The following is a 17676-nucleotide window of genomic DNA, read 5'->3' on the forward strand; positions in this document are numbered from 1 at the left end:
CCTCTGTTTCTCTTTCAAGGTGATCTCGTAAATAGTCAATTCAAGGTGTGTACATGTCAAAGTTTAAAATAAACAGAATTGGGGGGGTGGTAAATGGTAGCTATTAGTACAGACATAGTCAGAAGGGTCACCTCATCATCGTCATCTGCGAACCGTCGAAAGGAACCCTATCACACCCACTTACCTCCGTGCAGTCACTTAGAAGGGACACTGTGGTATCGGCGGGGTTAATGTTGATTGTCTTCAGTTCAATTAGGTTATTTAGGGAATTTCCACCTGGAAAAAAAAGGAGGGGTAAAGGAATCAGACACAGGAGTTTTTACAACATGGTAGGAGATACTTTCCGAAAGAACTCCATTACCTGACACGACGACCAGGGACGGCATGTAACTGCTGTCAGCAGGGTCAACTATCATTTTTAATCTATGAACAAGAACATCTGGGAACATCTCCAAGCGAATCCAATGCTTAAAAAAAAATGTGTTCACAGTTAGCAAATATCAGCTACTATAACAGTAGCACTAAAGCCTGAATCTACGTGAGACATTTAAAACACACTGTGGCAGGAGAGAGGTCATCCCCCTCTCACCCCAGAAGCCATGTGCGCACTCCTGGTCCAGGGCGGTCCCTCTGTACCCACGAGAGTGGGTTACAGAACACGAGTCACTCTGGAGCAGAAGCCCCTCCCCGCAGGCCTGACCTGCGTGTCCAGTGACGTGACCACACGTGAGGGCAAGCGCAACAGCCTGCCAAAGGCCAGCACAACTGTTAGGGCGTATGAGAAAGAACTTCTCACCAGAGTAGAATCTGAACTCGCGTATTTCACGTGGGGGAGTTAAAAAATGCAGAACCCTATTACACTCTCTCCTGACTGGTGTTAAAGTCTGCGACCTCATACTGTTCAAAATCTCTGACAATAAAAATCGAATGGTATGTTTACGATAATCATCAACTCAAACGTAAGACAAGCACTGACAGGTGCCACCGCGATGCAGTCTCGCAGGGAGCTGGCGGTAAAGCCGTCCGTCCGAAGTGCCAGGAGGTGCCCGCGTCACCCTACCTTTCCCTGCGAGCCGGAGGACTGCCAGCAGGGCTCGCTGCCGTCGATGAGCCGAGAGGCCTGGTTGACGGAGGACGACACGTGCAGGCTGTTCACCATCCGGGACCAGCTGTCCAGCAGCGTCCCTGGCTGACTGCTGTGACAACGCTTCAGCTGTTTTCCAGAACGACCACAAAATATTGCCGACTGCCCTACGTAATGGTGGTCAAACGTGTTAAGATGGTGGGGCCGAACCTCCACAACCAAGAGAACACGAACTTCACCACAGAACGCACTGTGAGGGACATTCTAGGCCGACATAAAATATTTACAAAATCTCATATGGTGAGTCAAATGATCATATCAAAGTTGCAAAAAATGTCGAATATAAATCAGGGTACATACTCAGAATGCAATGCAGAAACCAGCAAAAAAAGTACACAGACAATGCTGATGTTTCAAAATTTTTAAATGAATGAATTCAAGAAAATAATTCCAATGGAATTTTAAAAAAATACTTTGAAAAGCCTAACAATAAAATATTACTACATATCTGTATTGCAAGATACAGTTTAAGTCTTGCTGAAAAATAAAATTTAAAAATTTAGCTTTATATATTCAGGGATAAAAAGGAGAAATTAACGAGCTAATGCGCATTCACCTCTAGAAGACAAAAAATGAAAAAAAAAAAACAAACCCAAATTCCACAGGAGAAAGAAAGAAACGCTAAGGACACGAGAGATGGCCAACTGGAAGGAGTAACGGATCATACGCTTAATAACTGAAGAGGTGAAGCCCGCGAGGTGCACCTTCTGCCACAGTAAGAAGCACACAGTGCAGGAGACGTAGCTGAGAAGAGCCACCCCTCCCCCCCCCGCACCCACCCGGTTCCATGCCCATGCGACGAAACACAGATTGGCTTCCTGAGATCCTTCTAATGTCCTTCGTGAAAACACAATATTCTAATTTCCATGGACCCTCGTGGCTTAGAAAAGTCATCAAGCGGATGGGGACCATCTCTTCTGCTTCGCCGTACACACCGCGCAGAGCGCCCCCAAAAGACAGTTCCGAGTATGGTCACGTCCACGACGACCATCTCACTGAGAAGGCCGCCATTCGACCTTACCTGGTTCATTTATTCTGCCAAACGTATGCCGGGTGTTGTGTTTTCTGGTCTTGAAACACGTCTCACAAAAGTCAAAGTCATCACAGCTTCGGCATTTGAATCTTGATCCGTTGATGGGGAACATCTGACAGCCATCGCACCTACGTTTCAAACAGCCATTGAGTTGCTAAGAAGATCTGTCCGTTTATTAAACTTTATTCCAAAGAAAACCATGCTCCCCAAACAAACCTTCCGACACGGAAATAAAAACTCACGTGACCCCGGGGTGAACGCTCGGCACCAGCTCCATCTCCGACAACAGCCCGGTCCAGTGAGACTGCTGCGGGAAGTCCACGATGACATCTTTGCCGTTGGCACTGAACGCTAGCACAGAACAGAAAGTGCCTGAAACCTCTGTCACCAATCAAAACCTGAAATTAAAATCGAAACTGCACCCAGCTACGTGGATTGACGTCACTGTGACTTGTTTTCTACAAGGAGTGCTTCTCTTTCAGAGATGTACCGCGACACTCTGGGGCAAATGGGCGCATGATGCCAGGCAGGGGTCGGCTTCAAAATAACGCGGGGAGGAACCACGGCCGAGACGGCCTGGCCAGGGTGACGGCTGCTGAAGCAGGTGATGGGTCCATGGAGGCTCATTATACTCTAGTCTCTACTTTTGCATGTTTGAAATTTTCCATAGTAAGATTTGTTTTAAATTACTTTTCCATAGTAAGAAGGTTTGTTTTAAAAAGGAGTTTACACCATATCCAAAACCACTTCCATTATCTGAGGGAATACAAATCACTTTAATGATGACAAAACAGCTCGTGCCCTCTGCTACTTACACATTCACCTCTAAATCAAGTTCTTATTGTTAAAATTTATGTCTGATTTGATGTGTAAGTTTTTCAGAATCTCTTAGGTAAAGAAAAACGCTAAGCTAAAGTAAAATGCTAAATAAGCCATTTGCTCTGTAACCTGAGGAAGCCCGCCCACCGGGAAGCACCACGGTGTCCCCGTTGCTCATCCAGCTGCGGCACAGGAGGAGTCTCCTTATGACACTGACAGGGCCTGAAGATAAAACTAAGCTGTATGTGTATGTGCTCATTCCTCGTGTAGCTGTTAAAACGGACATACTATATCTTTAAACGTATGCCACTAGCTTGCTCTGAAAGCTCAATGATAGCATATTAAATATAAACTGAGAATTCTGCGTTTCCAGTTTCTAACTCTTATCATTTGCCCATTTTCATTTCTTAAATTTAGTCCTAAATTTTTACACAACATAAAAAAAAAGAGAAAAACAGCCATGACTGAGGGAACGGGCCAGACACAGACAGGCATGGGCAGAATGCGTCACACAGCAAGTCTACAGAAAACCACCTCAGACAAGGCCACCTGTGAATGACGGGTCAGGACAAAAACGAAACCACTCCCTGAGTCAATTCAGATAACGAACACAACTAGACGCCCCGTCCTGGCTAATGTGAACACCTGCTTCCTTATCGACCCTAACTTCGTCCTGGCTCCACTCCCTCTGCCTTCCAGATATTCATTAAGATGACCCTGCTTCCTCGACCCTTCCCGCGCTGTCTAACGCAAACCCCATCAGAATCTTTTGTGACACCCACGTAGGGAGATAGCTCGTTCTTCAGGGTTTATGTCCTCCCAAGTTGCAGTGAGTTAATAACCTGACTCCTCAGCTACAGGTGTGTCCCATCTCGAGCACTGACAAGCTAAAGAACACGACTTATCCACCACGAGGCTTTCTTCAAACTTGCTTTTCTTGCTTTTGAGTGATAAAAAACTGAGTTTACATTGGCTGTCGAAAAGCGAGCATTTGGAGCTGCCAGATAAGATTACCTTTCACAACCCCCACGCTTTGATGGGTCACGGATCCCCACTTGTATTTTGGGGTGGTAACGGAGGCTTTGACACGGACTTTATCACCAATCTTGATGTGAGAAGGAGAACTTGGTGGAGGATAGCCTAAAGATCCCAATAATAAACGAATTACACTTAGCATTCCCTCCTGGACCTCTGTCCCTAGTTAAGAAAAAGCGAAAGGACTTCACGAAGCACGCACTCACCTATAAGTTCCACGTGGATATACCTGACCCAGTAAGTGCCGCCTTTCTGCTGCCAGTCGCACTGCACATTGAGGTCGTGCAGCCCGTCTCTATCCAACTTGATCACTTTGCCCACGTCTCCTTCCGACACTTCCTCATACGTCCGACAGCATCTCACCATCATTCCCACCTCAAATTAAAAGTGAACTAAAAGTCAGCCCAGTGGATGATGTAGGTGAAACAAACAACTGTGAGTCGCGTTATCGACTCCAAAAAAGAATCTCCTCGAGCCCCCAGACCAGGCTCTCAAAAGCACTTCATACTAAGTGGAGGCAGGGCTCCCTAGGACGCTGGCTGAGGCAGAACTACACCAGGCGAACCCGGATCAAGCGGTGCCACACAGTGAGCTGTCACAGACCGACGGGTTCACTCGAAAGAACAGTTGGATCAAGAGGGAGAATGACTGAAATACATCAAATCTGTCACGGTCAATAAATTCATCACAATGATGGGTCACCTTTACAAATACCAGGGCACCGATTCACCATTCCGAAAGCTGATAAAGCAAAAACAACACACACAAAAAACAAGCATTTATTCTGCTTTTCCTGAATCAACTGGACTACAAAGAGTAGCCAGAGTTGACGAGACAGTGTTCTTCAAAGAGCAGAACTCCAGCTAATAAATTTGGATGACAAAGTCACGCTGGGTCCAGGCAATGGCACTAAGGCTACTGAAGTGCCGAGACGAATGACAGCAGAGAGCTTGTGAGCAGACGGCGTAGGCTGGCAAGCCCCAACCCGGCGTGCCGGTCCAGCGTGCCGGTCCACGCGGTGCCTTCCCGCCCGCGTCCAGCCCCCAGCCCCGCCCCTGACTCCACATGACACGCGGAGGAGCGGGAGGTGGGCCAGCAGCTTCAGCGACGAATGGCAGGAAACGGAAACAGAGGAGGAGAAATGGTTCCTCGCTCACAAGATCCTTCAGGGGCACAGCGCCCAGTGTAAGGCGTGTGGCCCTGACTATATCCGAATTCTTGAAAACTCCTAGAAAAAGCCATTTTGGTGAAAATTGGGTAAGTCCGAGCAACCGGATATAATTTGACCATCGGACATAATTTGATATTAGGAATTACTGTTCATTTTGTTAAGTAGTATGAGGTAACAGTAACATCATGATGTTAAAAATAAAATTCTTTGTCAGGGATACATTCTAACACATTTACAGGTGAAATGAGAAGACTGCTGGGATTTTCTCTGGAGTAAACTAACTAGAACAAGACAAGCAACACACAAAAAGAGAGGATTTAACGCGAATAAAAGATCACATGAAAAGCAGAAACATTTTATAAGTTAGACGGCAATGAGAACGGTATAAGAAGAACAGGCAAATAGAGATTTTTAAGTGTCTAAAATGGGGATACTCGAGAAGCGCATGTCCCTGAGCCGCGTCGCTGTGGCCGAGCCCCCTCCCGCGCTCTGGCCCTGCCCTCAGCCTGCGACAGCCACTCACCTGGACGTTCTCCCGCACGTATACGGCGTAATCATCGTTGCTCAGGAAGTCCGCGCGTCTCTTGTAAGTCTGGCTCTCCGTGACGACAGCACCGGTAGGCTGCAAGAGAGTAAACACATTGTTTTAAATGGTGAGCCAGGTAAACCTACTTCAGAGTAGTGTGACATCTATAACATTAAGAAGTAATGTTGAAATATTACACTATTTCTTCCCTATAAGATTATTCACACAAAAAGATTATAATAGCAGCACAGTGAGGCGGATGAAGCTCAGAAGCTCAAGGCACAGAAAGCCGCTGAGGAGTTTCCTGGTGAATCTCAAAGCACAGCTCGCTCAGCTCAGCTCAGAAGTCAGCGTGTCATGCAAAATACGCTTTTTTAACAGAGCACCGTCTGGTAGGGACCCGTCACTAGATGCCGGGACAGAGGCGGCTCAAGCACAGAAAGCCGGGGACAAGCGGCGCGGGCAGCACTGACCACGGCGTAGGCCATGTCGTCCAGGTCGTCCACGCCCTCCTCGTCGGAACACTCCTCCGACCCCGTGTCTGCGTCGGACAGGTCCGTGGCCTGCACGTCGGCGTGGTCCAGCAGCCACCCCACCAAGGCCTCCACGCCTACGAGCGAGCACACGAAACGTGCCCGGTGAGGACCCGCCGTGCCCGCTGCCCCCGACGGCGGCCTTTCAAGGGACCGCACGAACACACGGGGTGGGGGGCCTCACGGGAGACACAAGGAAACCGCGATACCCGGTGAGCCCGCAGCGTTCCCGGTGGCGCCCGTGAGCGACTTGAGCGCGAACTCGATGTTCCTCCTGGGGAAGCCCATCTCCATGAGCTGGGCCACGGCGGGCGCGGCGGGCGCGGCCGGCGGCCTGCGCCTCTTCGCTCTGACGGCGCGGATGTGCCGCACGGGCGTGGGCATCGCGGCCTCACTGGCACTGCAGTCTTCGCAGCCGGGGCTGGGCGGGTGCGTGGCCTCCACGGCCAGACACTGGCACACGGCCAACGCGGCAGCCTGGGCAAACGAGAGGGGTGCCGGGCGGCCACTCCACGTCAAGTGGCCAACACGCTGACGGGCCCCTGCAGCACAGGGACCCAGACCCACGCGCGCGCTTCCGTTCCGTCAGCGTGAGGCTTTTGAGTTCATTGAAAAACCCACACGAAGGAAGAGAGTACTGGGACAGCCACCAGTGGCCGAATGCTGAGTGACAACTGCACTTTGGCATCTCAATACGTTGGGCGCGGCGGTCTCGCCCTCAGCCCCCCCCAATTCCTGCCACCCCCACACGGCTGAGGGGGGTGAGGGCGGCAGGGTGGCTGTGGAGGAGAGTGGGAGCGGAGGGACCCTGAGCAGGCCTGGGAGGCGCGCGCAGGAGCAGCTAACATGCTGATGCCTGCACACGCGCTTTCAAACTGACGGATAAAACCCTTTGCAACACGGCGAAGTTAAACACGGAGGGAGGTCTGATGCTCCAGCAACCCCCGGTTGTCACGTGCAGAGGCACTGGCCCTGTCCAGTTCCCGCTCTCTTTCCTAAGCCAGAGAGACACAGACGACATGGACCCCCAAACCGATGCCAGGTATAAAATGAGGGAACGAAGGGTGCTGGGGAACACGCCGCAACGCGTCGCCAGCCACGCGCGCCCTCCCCGAGCGACGTGGAGGCTCTCGCGGTGCCCGAGACTGGCTAAAGCCTGGAGTTTTCCCGTGAAGTCTGAATAAGTCCCAAGTAACAGGCTTCACCCTAAAAGCTCACATTTCAGAACTGGATTGAGCGAGGAGTTCTGGTTCTGGTTACAGGGAGTTAGGGAGTTAGGACCAAACCTCTGCTGATAATAGTTATGAAATCTGTACAAAAAGCTTCTTAAACCTGTTCGATGGCCCTGGGCAACGGCCCAAGCAATTCGAAGTGAACAGGTACAACCCTTAACCACAGGGAAGCCAGCGGGCGAGCTGCCCAGAGGCGCGAGGCGGCCCTCCACTGCGGCGGGAGCTGCAAGGCGGACCCCAGAGCGGGCGGAGCGAAGGAGAAACCGCAAGCACGGAGACCGCCCTCCAACCCGCTCGACTGAGCACGTGTGAAATTCTGAAGGACGCGGCAGGAAGCCAGAGGGACGTCTACAACCCAGTGCTGGGGACACAGTCTGAGGTCCGAGTCAGAGGAAGTTGGTCGGGAGGTAGAGGTTTCCACGAGAACCCCCACAGATCCTAACCCCACAGAATCAGAGCAGGAACCAGGACTAAGGGCATGAAAGAGTCTAGAATGAAGCCTCCACCGGGCTGAGGAAAAACGCCAAGCGATAACAAACCCGGGAAAGAGAAACCCCACGTTCTCCAGAGGAGGCTGACAGAGGCCAGAACACAAGGTGACACCACAACACGGGGACACCGCCAAAGCCACTCGCTGAGAGAGGCAGCAGGACCAGCACCCGCAGTAATCAGAGGCCCTGCGCCTCCTCCCTCCCTCCCCACGCCCCCTCCTGCCTCGGCCCTTTGCGCCCCACCCTTCCTGGCTCACTCTGGACCCCGGCTCCCCGCAGGTCTTGGTCTCTGAGGACTTCTGCTGGGGTGTTTCCCGCCTGCTGAATTGAGCACTCAAGGTTTTGTTTGGCCTTTTTTATCCAGAATTTTGTATGTATTCCACGCAAGAAGGATTTGTAAAAGTATCAGGCCCTCCACGTTTCAGGCCTTGAGAGTTCCCGCCGCTCCTGGACCGCGTCTACGGGCCGTGCCCCTGGCCCCGGCCCCGAGCTGCTGGGGCGGGGCAGCGGGTGAGAGCAGAGGGTCCGAGGAGGGGACAGACCGAGTGACACAAGTGGGCCAGCCTTCCTAGGCGTGCTGAGCTCCTTCGAGGGCGAAGTTTCCTGGGAAAATTCTTCCAGGGATATTTGAGCATTCAACTGATGCTGAATTGAGTCCATTTTTTCAAATAAGTCACAGAAATACAGAATAGGGCTAAACTTCAATCCCTTCATTCTCTCACCGGTATTATAATGTCCTATGACAAACATGGTTAAATCCTAAGGCAGTCATAACGACTTTGACATACCACTTAAAATTCAGAACATACCCTTAAGAAATACACATCTCGAAAAAACTGCTCACGCGCACTACGCACAGACCACCACTGCCAGGGATGCTGTGTGTACCTCAAGCTCCTGTTTGTCAAATATGGCCTTCACTGGGGACGGCTGGGTGGCCGAGGCCAGCAACTGCTGCAAGAGGATCATTGGGGGCTGCGGCCCTTCAGGAGACATGTCCCCAAGGTCAGGGGATGTGGCTGCTCCATCATCTGGATTTAAGAACAAAACATACATGACATGGTTTTCAACTGTACACCTCTCGTGTTACAGGTAACGTGCCAAGCTTGTTAAACCGAGTACAATTTCTATCCCACCCAGCGCTACACGACCAACACCTTCGAGGCTCAGCTACCGGAGAGATGACCGGCCTCCAAAGCAGCTGTATTTTCCTGCTTCTTGGCCTCTATCCTTCATTACTCATCTGTCCCTTTGGAGCCACCCAAGCCACCTCCCAGAGCCTTCACGCCTTTGCTTTCTCAGTGCACAGCCACCCCCTTGTGTATTTCTAGCCTTGGCTCTCCCTGCTGACCCTCATTCAACCATGAAGTGACAGCCACTCCAAATTCGGGCACGGTGGTCAGCACTTCCTCTCTGCCCTAGGCCTGTTGGCTCCCACTGCCTAGGGCCTCCACAGTCCTGTATGCCATTGAAGTTGGCTGTTTGGTTTGGTGACAGTTTCAACTAAGCCTCCCACATCCAGGAACCGGAAATCCTGCTCTTGAAGGACCAGAGAGGAAACGGCTCAGGCTCACCAGCCACCCAGTCCGTCACAGCACTCGGCTCCTCTGTGCCACTGAAAAGGGATGTCCCCCAATTCTGTGAGAACAGATGGCGGGGCTGGTCTGTCAAGCCCTGCTCCGTGTAGCTGGCTCCGTGTGGGGCCCCGTGCTATCCCGAGCGTGCGAAGGGGACCAGATTTGTGCTGTCACAGCTCTGCGGTGGGGACTAAGAAAGCCAACCCAGTGCCCAAGCTCTGTCTCAGCTGGGAATGGCCCTCCAGGCCCTCAATGCCTACTGCAGAAGGGACCTACTCTTTCGTTAGCTTTACCTCACACTCAGCACGTTAAGATTAAATTGACAAAACCCTCATATTAAGAGACAAAACAACACCCTGCACTCCCCTGGACTTTCTAATTTTTGCTCAGAGCACTGTCCTACACCAAGCTGAAACATCAGCCATCCTTGACTTTTCTCTGGGTTTCCGTGAGGCTGTCATCTAAAGGACACCAGCAGGCCCCCGGAGCCTCCTTTCCACTGTTCACACCTCCCCTGGAAGACGGCTTATCACGTGACGTCTCTTATCCCCATGAGCTCTCTGTCTCACGTACCCTGCACCCGGCTAGCGGGGTCGCTACCCGGAACTCCCCCCCCCTCTCTTCCCACGCGTGTCCAGCCTGGGCCTCACCCTGACGTCCATGACACCAGACAGCCTCCGGCTCTGGCCTCACTCACCCAGCACTCGAGCTCGTGCCCGTGCTCCTCCTGTCCCTCCACCGTACGGAGATTCTTGCCACCTGGCACCCGGGCTCTATCGCACCCTCAGAAGTCCTGCCCAGCCCTCAGCCGCCGGCACGCCCAGAACGCCTGTGGAGCTGTCTCAGAGCCGGCCTCGGTCCCCCCTACCCTGACCACAGAGAGCGAGTCTAACAAAGGACTATCTTGTTCCGCATAATACTTAGCACAGTTTTTCCAAACCATGATCAAAAATTTTTCATGGCTTTGGTTTATTTTCCTATTCAAGTGATATGAGCTCATTCTAGAAAACTAAAGTAATATTGAAAACATAAACAAAGTCAGCTGAAATCCACTGTCGCTGGTAAACAGATAAACCTATGTACAGATAACCTAGCCAGGTGCTTTCCTGTTTCTCATTTTCATGTTCCCATGACAACGAACCATCACTGTGAACAGTGCCGCGGTACTCCACCGCATAAATGCACCACCTGACAATAGGTTCATAAAAACAAGACCAACAAAGAAACCATAAAGAGCATCTGTGGACATGTATCTTCATGCTTTTCAGGTGATAAATTCCCATGGGTAAGTTGCTGGTTAGTGGACATAGAGACAGATTTAGACATTGATAGATGGATAGATGGATGGACGGTCAGACTGATGATAGATACAGATGGATAGGTCGACTGATGATAGATGACGGACGAATGGATGAGAGATGGATGACAGGAGACGAACAGGTGACAGATGATACAGCTAGATACCAAACGAATGACAGATGATAAATTATAAATAATGGGTAGATGACAGATGGACGGATGGATAGACGGGTAGGAAGATAGGCAGACAGACAGATATAGATGGATAAACAGATCGTAGATGACAGATTGATGACAGATGGAAGACTAAAGAGAGATGATAGATACAGAGGATGGACGGCTGGATGAACAGACAGATGGACAGATAGGGTGTGTGTGTGTGCACGGCCTCGAATGCCATCAAATGGTTGTACCAACTGAAACCCCCACTAGTGACGCATTAGAGCTGGGCCGCGTTCTTGGCAACGAACCACCTGGGGGGTCTCGTAAAGTGCAGACGCCGCTTCTCGGGTCTAGAACGCGGCCTGAGAGTCTGCGGCTGCAACACGTCCCTGTGTGCTGACAATGCTGCGGGTCCACGGGCCACTCTCTAAGCAGGGAGCAGGAGAGTGGTGTCCCCTCCCTGCCTAGCAGATGCCCTCTGTTCCGTCTCTGTCGCGTACTGGCCAGGCTGCAATCTTGCTGCCACAGTTAGGAGCCGCCTCTATGTTCCCTTTCACGGGCTGCCTGTTTGCGTCCCTTGCCTGCTTTCTACTACCGTATCTGCCCTTCTCACGGACCGACACATGCTTCCTTTGGAGGGTACCTGTGTGTGCAGCTGCAGCCTCCTGAACAGCTGGCTGGGACAGGATCTGCCTGAGCTGGTCCTGATGGGACAGCAGCGCGCGGCCCGCCTTCAGGATGTATAGCTTCAGCTGCTGGCACCTCAGCAGGCCCAGGTCCACCTGTCCTGTGGAAGAGAAGGACTCAGCTCCCTGGGCCGCGGGGCCGCTGCTGAACGCGCACGGACAGCCCCACCCCGTGGGGATGAGCCCGCTGTGCCAAAGATGTTCAATGAGGAAGGCCTAGGCTTTCTGGGCAAGGCGGGTGCTTCCAGGCTCACTTCCCCGGCCTCCCCTTCCTGCTTCCCATGCACCCACCTCCACGAGCCGGTTCGACACAGAGCTGTGTTAGCTGTTATTAGCGTTATCAAACGTTTCCCAAATTGCTGAAATCCTAACCAGATGCCTCCGTCACAGACAAAAGACTCTCCCCTTGTTTGCCAAGACTCCTGACACAAGGGGTCAGATGCTCAGCACAGCTCTAACCCTTCGGGGTGGCAGATGACCGCAGTGATGCCTGCGGGGGGCTGAGGAGCAGGCTACAGAAGCTGCCGCAGGGACGAGGCTGGGGCGCGGACGTCACAGCAGTGCTCCCGAGCACAACACGCTGGGGGCCACGGAAGGCGCCGTGGGCGCGGGGGGTGGACGCAGCGCTCCGGTATGAACTCAGCTACCTGAGCCAGGGTCGCGCCCTACGCCCAGAGACACCGCGCCCGGCATTCTTCGTACTTCGCTCTGTCACCACGCCCGAGGTTCCATGCCCACCGTAACTCAGCAACGGCCGACTCATCTGAGCCCCACGACCGGCGGTGACGGGAACGAAATAACGAACAGTGTCCGAGCCACACCAGGGCATTAGTAGCTGTTTCATCGCGAAGCCTCGTGCACTAACCTGCAAAACCCTGTTTAGGGGACTTCTTTATTTTGTGTTTTTCCAACTTGCTTCCAGCGAGGTTCACCAGCTGAGCCCAGACGGAGAGCATGGGCTCTGTGAAGGGCAGGTTGGTGATGCTGAACGGCACGGCAGGGAGCTGGGAGAGAGCACAGGGAGCTTCCAGTACGCCCGACGCCGGAAAGAAAGAACACGTTCCGAACGCTCCGAAAGCCGTCCTAACCAAGAGGCCTACGTCTGCGACACCGCAGACACCCGGGGCTTTTTACAGCTGACAGACGTAATTTCAAAAGGTGACATTAAAGGAAAGATGGAAATTTATGTGCATAATAAATATAACCGAAATTAATTTTTTCTTTATAAACTCCTCGACAATTACATCAGGGTGGTGGTTACCATTTTCTTAAGTATTTCCTATACATCACAAGTTTTCTCCAATATGTATATGTTTTTTAAACAACCAACTACAACTTAAGCTACGTTGAGATGATATAAATCGGTCGCTGTCCGTACGCATGCCTACTTTTCAGATTTAAGATGACAGTAGCTGCCATGCCAATCCATACAATTACAAAGCATTTGCTATTAAAGGAATCACTTCTAGGTTTTTTAAAAGTTGAGCTGTTCAACAAAAACTAAACTCCCTAACTTCATGCTCTAAGGGCACTGACGGCAGAGAGGTCATTCGCACAGCCCCCTTCGCTGCTCTGTGGTCACGTCTTCTGAGGGGGCACGACGGGGACCCGGGGGACGGGGACGGCTGTGCTGAGGCTGGCCAGCGCCCTGGACGCAGGAGCCGCCTGTGGGGCGTCCGACCAGCGCTGACGCTGCGGCCCGTCCCAGCGGAGCCCGCGTGCCTCACGCCCCGGCACCGGCCCAAGGCCACCTACCGGTTTCAGCTGACTCAACGGGCAAACACGACACGTGCGCATGTCTGCGAACTGCACGGTGATTCTGCCCTTCGGGGTGATGCGCGTCACGGTCCCTTCCCCGAACTCGTCGTGTGTGACCTGGCCCCCCAGGCGCAGGCGGCCGTCGATGCCTCCGATGACCGCCAGGACCGCCATGAGGCCGCCCACGTCCGGGTCCCCGGAGTCCGGCAGGCCGTCGTCCAACAGGGCCTAGGACACAGAGACCGGGCTGTAGCCGGGCGCCCGGGGGCTGGCACGCGTGGTCGTCACCGCGCGCCGTACGGGTGCCTGGGCAAACCGCAGCGTGGGACAGCACAGCGGCACGCACCCCGCACGCGTGTCCCCCGCAGCCGCGGGCGGCGGCGCGCAGCCGGGCGTTGATGTGCGCGCTCACGAGCCCGCGCCACTGGCCCAGCCGGTGCAGCGCGCGCAGCAGCGCCACCGTCTCCTCTGCCAGCGTGCTGCTGTGCGTGGCCGTCAGGGACGCCTGCGGCCGGGCCCGCCGCCTCGCCACGGGGTCTGCAAGACAGGACGGAGGCGCTGCCGGGCTTGCTTGCGGCCGGGGGTGCCGCAACGGAGGCGCGGGGCCCGGGCGCAGCCCACCTCTGAGCAGCGGCGCGTCCGAGGAGCAGGTGGTGAGCAGGCCGCCCAGGAAGCTGAACAGCTGCTGCACAAGGCCCTCCATGTCCTGCGCCCTCTCGGCCAGGTCCCACGATGGCAGCACTGCACGGAGCAGGTGCACCGCCAGGATCTGCGGAAAACACCGGCTCACGCGTCAGGCACGACACGCTTTTACCTTCCTGTTATTTTTTTGTCCCTAGAATGAATCAATAGAGTGAAAACTCTGGTATTCGTTATTGAACAGCCAGACAGTCCCACGCAACGTGACCGATGATCTGGGTTATCGGGTTGGAAACAGAGCTGCGTGGCAGATGCGGGAATTCTCGAAGTGAAAGATGATCCTTCCTTCCACAGTCACGCTGCAGCCACTGCGAAGCAGCCGACTCGAAGTGACCAAGGAGGCCTGCGGGACGATGCTGGCCCCGGCGCCCCGCCGGCCGCCGGACGGGTGCCGCAGCAAGGTGCTGCTGGAGCCACTGCCCATCGGGGGAAGGGGCCCGCTCCGCGCCGGCCCTTGCTCCCTGCGCTCGACTCGGCTGCCCACCTGTGCCTCAGCTGGGCTGGCCATGGCCCCGCAGCCCTGCCCGCCCACCTGGGGCAGTTACCTGCCGCTGCAGTGCGGCGGCCGTGAACGGCGCGTGACCCTCCACCACCGTCAGGAGCAGGGCGATCCACCGAGGGGAGCTGAGGGCGGCGCACATGCGCGACGAGACCGCGATGCTGCGCACGAAGCCCAGCGAGCACCAGCCCCGGTGCTGCTCGCGGCGCACCTGCCGCTCAGGGGACGCTGCGGGCGAGAGAACAGCTCGGCACACGGGTCCCGGAGAGGAGCGGTCAGCCTCGACCTCCCCTTTCCCGGCCACGTCTGCAGGCATAAGCGGCACCGCCAGAGCAGCACGGCTCACCGACGCAAAGCGAGGAGCCAGAAGCGGCTTTCGCGGTGGCTTACAGGACGCCTGCGACACTTCACACCCCGAAACACACGTGGCGGCTCACGCTCGCCACGCAATGGTGTCACTGATTGTGCCTAGGCAGTGGGGAAATGCTTCGCTACTCAAACAGCGTTATTTCTCAGACCGCACCCATTTTTCTTTAAATCTCATTTTTAAATATCCCCCCCAGTGTTGCTCAGGCTTAAATGGCACCATGAATTGCCAGCCCAAATGTAAGACAGATGAGTGCGGGAGAAGCTGCACCCACTCCGAGCTGCTGGGACGGGCCCGCCCTGCCCCTCCGGGCCTCCGGGTGGGGCTGCACGCCCGGCAGAGGCTGTGAGGCAGGGGGCACCGCCTCACCTCCGCAGAACCCCCGCCCCTCAGGGACAGGGACCCGCCTCTCAGACACACTCGTCCCGCGCCGTCACGCTTACACCCCACACGGCCACCCACACTCAGACGAGCTCGGCCCACACACTCACACCCCCTACCGTAAACACAAACACTCGCGCGCTCGCTCACAAGCACTCACACACCCACTGCCCCTACTTCCACACACTCACATTCGCTTATGCTCAAACACTGTAGCGGCTTGAACTGTGTTCACCCACCACACTTCAGAATGCGACCTTATTCGGAAATAAACTCCTTGCGGGTGTAATTAAGAAACTGGATTGGGGTGAACCCTAAATCCAATGAAGGTGCTTATCAGACAGGACAATACACAGAGACACTAGAGACATGTCCACATGAAGATGAGGCAGAGACGGGAGGGATGTGGCCCCAGGCCGAGGAGGCCTCAGCCACCAGCAGCTGGGAGAGGCGGGAAGGAGCCTGTCCCCGAGCCTCCGGAGAGAGTACAGCCCTGCCACACCCTGACCTTGGCCTTCTGGTCTCCAGACGGAGACAGTACACGCTGTTAGGCCTCCCAGTCTGTGGTACTTTCATGTGCCAAAACAGCTGGCGAGCCTGTGCTCCTCTGTGACGGCCACACCGGGCGCGTGCACACGCGCACACACACGCACGCACGGCTCCGTGGGCCCACACCCCCTCACGCGTACGCGTCTTGTCCGTGGTGCCACTCTCCACCAACGCTCGCAGCAGCCCGCACAGGGTCTTGGTGGCGTCGTTTTGCATGACTTCGGCGTGGATGGCCGCGGACAGACAGAGAGTCTGCAGCAGGTTAACGGTGCTCGTGAGCACCACTGCGGTGGGGTGGATGCTCTTGTCCATTTGTTCAGCTTCTGAAAGAGAGATTTGTGTAAGGAACCGAACCCCAAATAGACCTAGAGGTGCCCCTGTGTGTAATTTAGGACTAATACTTTTACTGCAGATGGGTAACAGTCCTTAACAAGGAGACGGCATCCGGGACGCACTCGAGGCTCACCCTAAGCTGCTTGCCGACGCACTGGCTACACCCTGGTGGAGGCGGAGGGCCTCCTGCATGCGGCCTCCATGGCGGGAAACCAGAGCCCCCTGGGTTCTGGACGAGGAGGCGGCGGCCGGGCCACATTTCTGTCACTCGGCCAGCCTTACTCAGACCTCACTTCCCTGAGTGACACCCGGCAGACGGCTGGGATGAGGAGCAGTTGGCCTGGGTGTCCTGCGGTGCCAACCACCAGGCAGGGGTGTGGTCGCATCCGCGCGCCCCCCCCCCGCCGCCCCTCCCCTCCACTGCCCCCCCACCCCCCGCCGGCTCAGCCTTTCGCCTTCCTCCTCCCCCTCCTCCCGAGGGCTGCTTGGGAGCCTGGGCACGCTGTGAGCCAGCACACAGGTCTCCCGCACACCACGGGCTTCACGCATGCATCCCTGGGGCCCTGGGACACGTCTAACCTCATGCAGCCCCCCTCTCACAACCCAGACTTCCTGGACTCCCTCCGAGTTGTCACCTCTAACTAGCTCCTCCCTCGGAGGAACGAGGCATGGGAGGCCACCCCAGCGAGGCCGGCTCATTTCAGGGCCATGCCACAGCCCCGCCTCAGAGCCCAGGGCTCACACACGCCACACCCTCAGGCCAGCCCGCCTGACCACGCTGTCCGCAGGTGAGGCTGGGTCCTGTCTCAGCGTGGCCACACTGAATCCGCAGCCCACAGGCACCCACCAGAGTCGTCCTCGGTGTCCGAGTCCTCCGCCGAGGGCTGCGTGCAGGCTGGCAGCTCCGCCAGCTTGAGGTCGTACTTCCCTTCCTTGCCCATCCTGTAGGAGTTGGTGCTGCCCGTGTCCCACTGGACCCGGATCCACCCGTCCTCTCCCAGGTCGCCGATCACACGGCCGAGGCCGGGGGGCGGCCCGTCCTGGGGAGCCAGAGCACAGACAGGTCAGGGACTGCGGGCCCGCGCTGCGCGGCTGCCGAGAGTGGCGGTGACGCCGCACACGGCTCTGAGCCGTCCAGCAGGTGCACAGCTCACGGCGTCACCTGCTACTGAGCACCAACAGCAAGCTGGCTCACGTCCCCTTGGCGAAAGGCGAGTGGGGACCAGCCCAGCGCTGGCTCCCTGCTCCCTGGCCCCTCGGTCCCTCACAGACACCTGGACGAGCAGCAGCGCCAGCCCCAGCCCAGCACTCCGTGTTCCTGCATCTCGTGTCAACAAGGGAAAGCTGTCTGGGGGTGTGCCGTCCGCTCCGGGACACTCAGG

At 55.3% G+C, this 17676-nt stretch overlaps 1 protein-coding gene across 4 annotated transcripts in view; it reads right to left on the reverse strand.

The window, feature by feature from the left end:
* The window catches only part of HERC2 (HECT and RLD domain containing E3 ubiquitin protein ligase 2), a 107681-nt gene that overhangs the window by 41324 nt on the left and 48681 nt on the right, over nucleotides 1-17676 (reverse strand). For all 4 annotated transcript variants that reach the window (XM_036232076.1, XM_036232077.1, XM_036232078.1 and 1 more), the window contains 19 exons: nucleotides 17142-17334; nucleotides 16102-16284; nucleotides 14711-14892; nucleotides 14088-14235; nucleotides 13813-14003; nucleotides 13464-13694; nucleotides 12574-12712; nucleotides 11666-11809; nucleotides 8873-9015; nucleotides 6471-6738; nucleotides 6202-6338; nucleotides 5726-5824; nucleotides 4238-4406; nucleotides 4011-4136; nucleotides 2420-2528; nucleotides 2166-2305; nucleotides 1061-1251; nucleotides 362-467; nucleotides 185-276 (listed from right to left, as the gene is read on the reverse strand). In XM_036232076.1, the coding sequence (XP_036087969.1) occupies nucleotides 185-276; nucleotides 362-467; nucleotides 1061-1251; nucleotides 2166-2305; nucleotides 2420-2528; nucleotides 4011-4136; nucleotides 4238-4406; nucleotides 5726-5824; nucleotides 6202-6338; nucleotides 6471-6738; nucleotides 8873-9015; nucleotides 11666-11809; nucleotides 12574-12712; nucleotides 13464-13694; nucleotides 13813-14003; nucleotides 14088-14235; nucleotides 14711-14892; nucleotides 16102-16284; nucleotides 17142-17334 (2991 nt within the window). The remainder of the gene's footprint in view (nucleotides 1-184; nucleotides 277-361; nucleotides 468-1060; nucleotides 1252-2165; nucleotides 2306-2419; nucleotides 2529-4010; nucleotides 4137-4237; nucleotides 4407-5725; nucleotides 5825-6201; nucleotides 6339-6470; nucleotides 6739-8872; nucleotides 9016-11665; nucleotides 11810-12573; nucleotides 12713-13463; nucleotides 13695-13812; nucleotides 14004-14087; nucleotides 14236-14710; nucleotides 14893-16101; nucleotides 16285-17141; nucleotides 17335-17676) is intronic.

Source organism: Rousettus aegyptiacus, unplaced genomic scaffold (assembly GCF_014176215.1).
Source record: "Rousettus aegyptiacus isolate mRouAeg1 unplaced genomic scaffold, mRouAeg1.p scaffold_m13_p_14, whole genome shotgun sequence".
In the NCBI taxonomy this organism is placed as follows: Eukaryota; Metazoa; Chordata; class Mammalia; order Chiroptera; family Pteropodidae; genus Rousettus; species Rousettus aegyptiacus.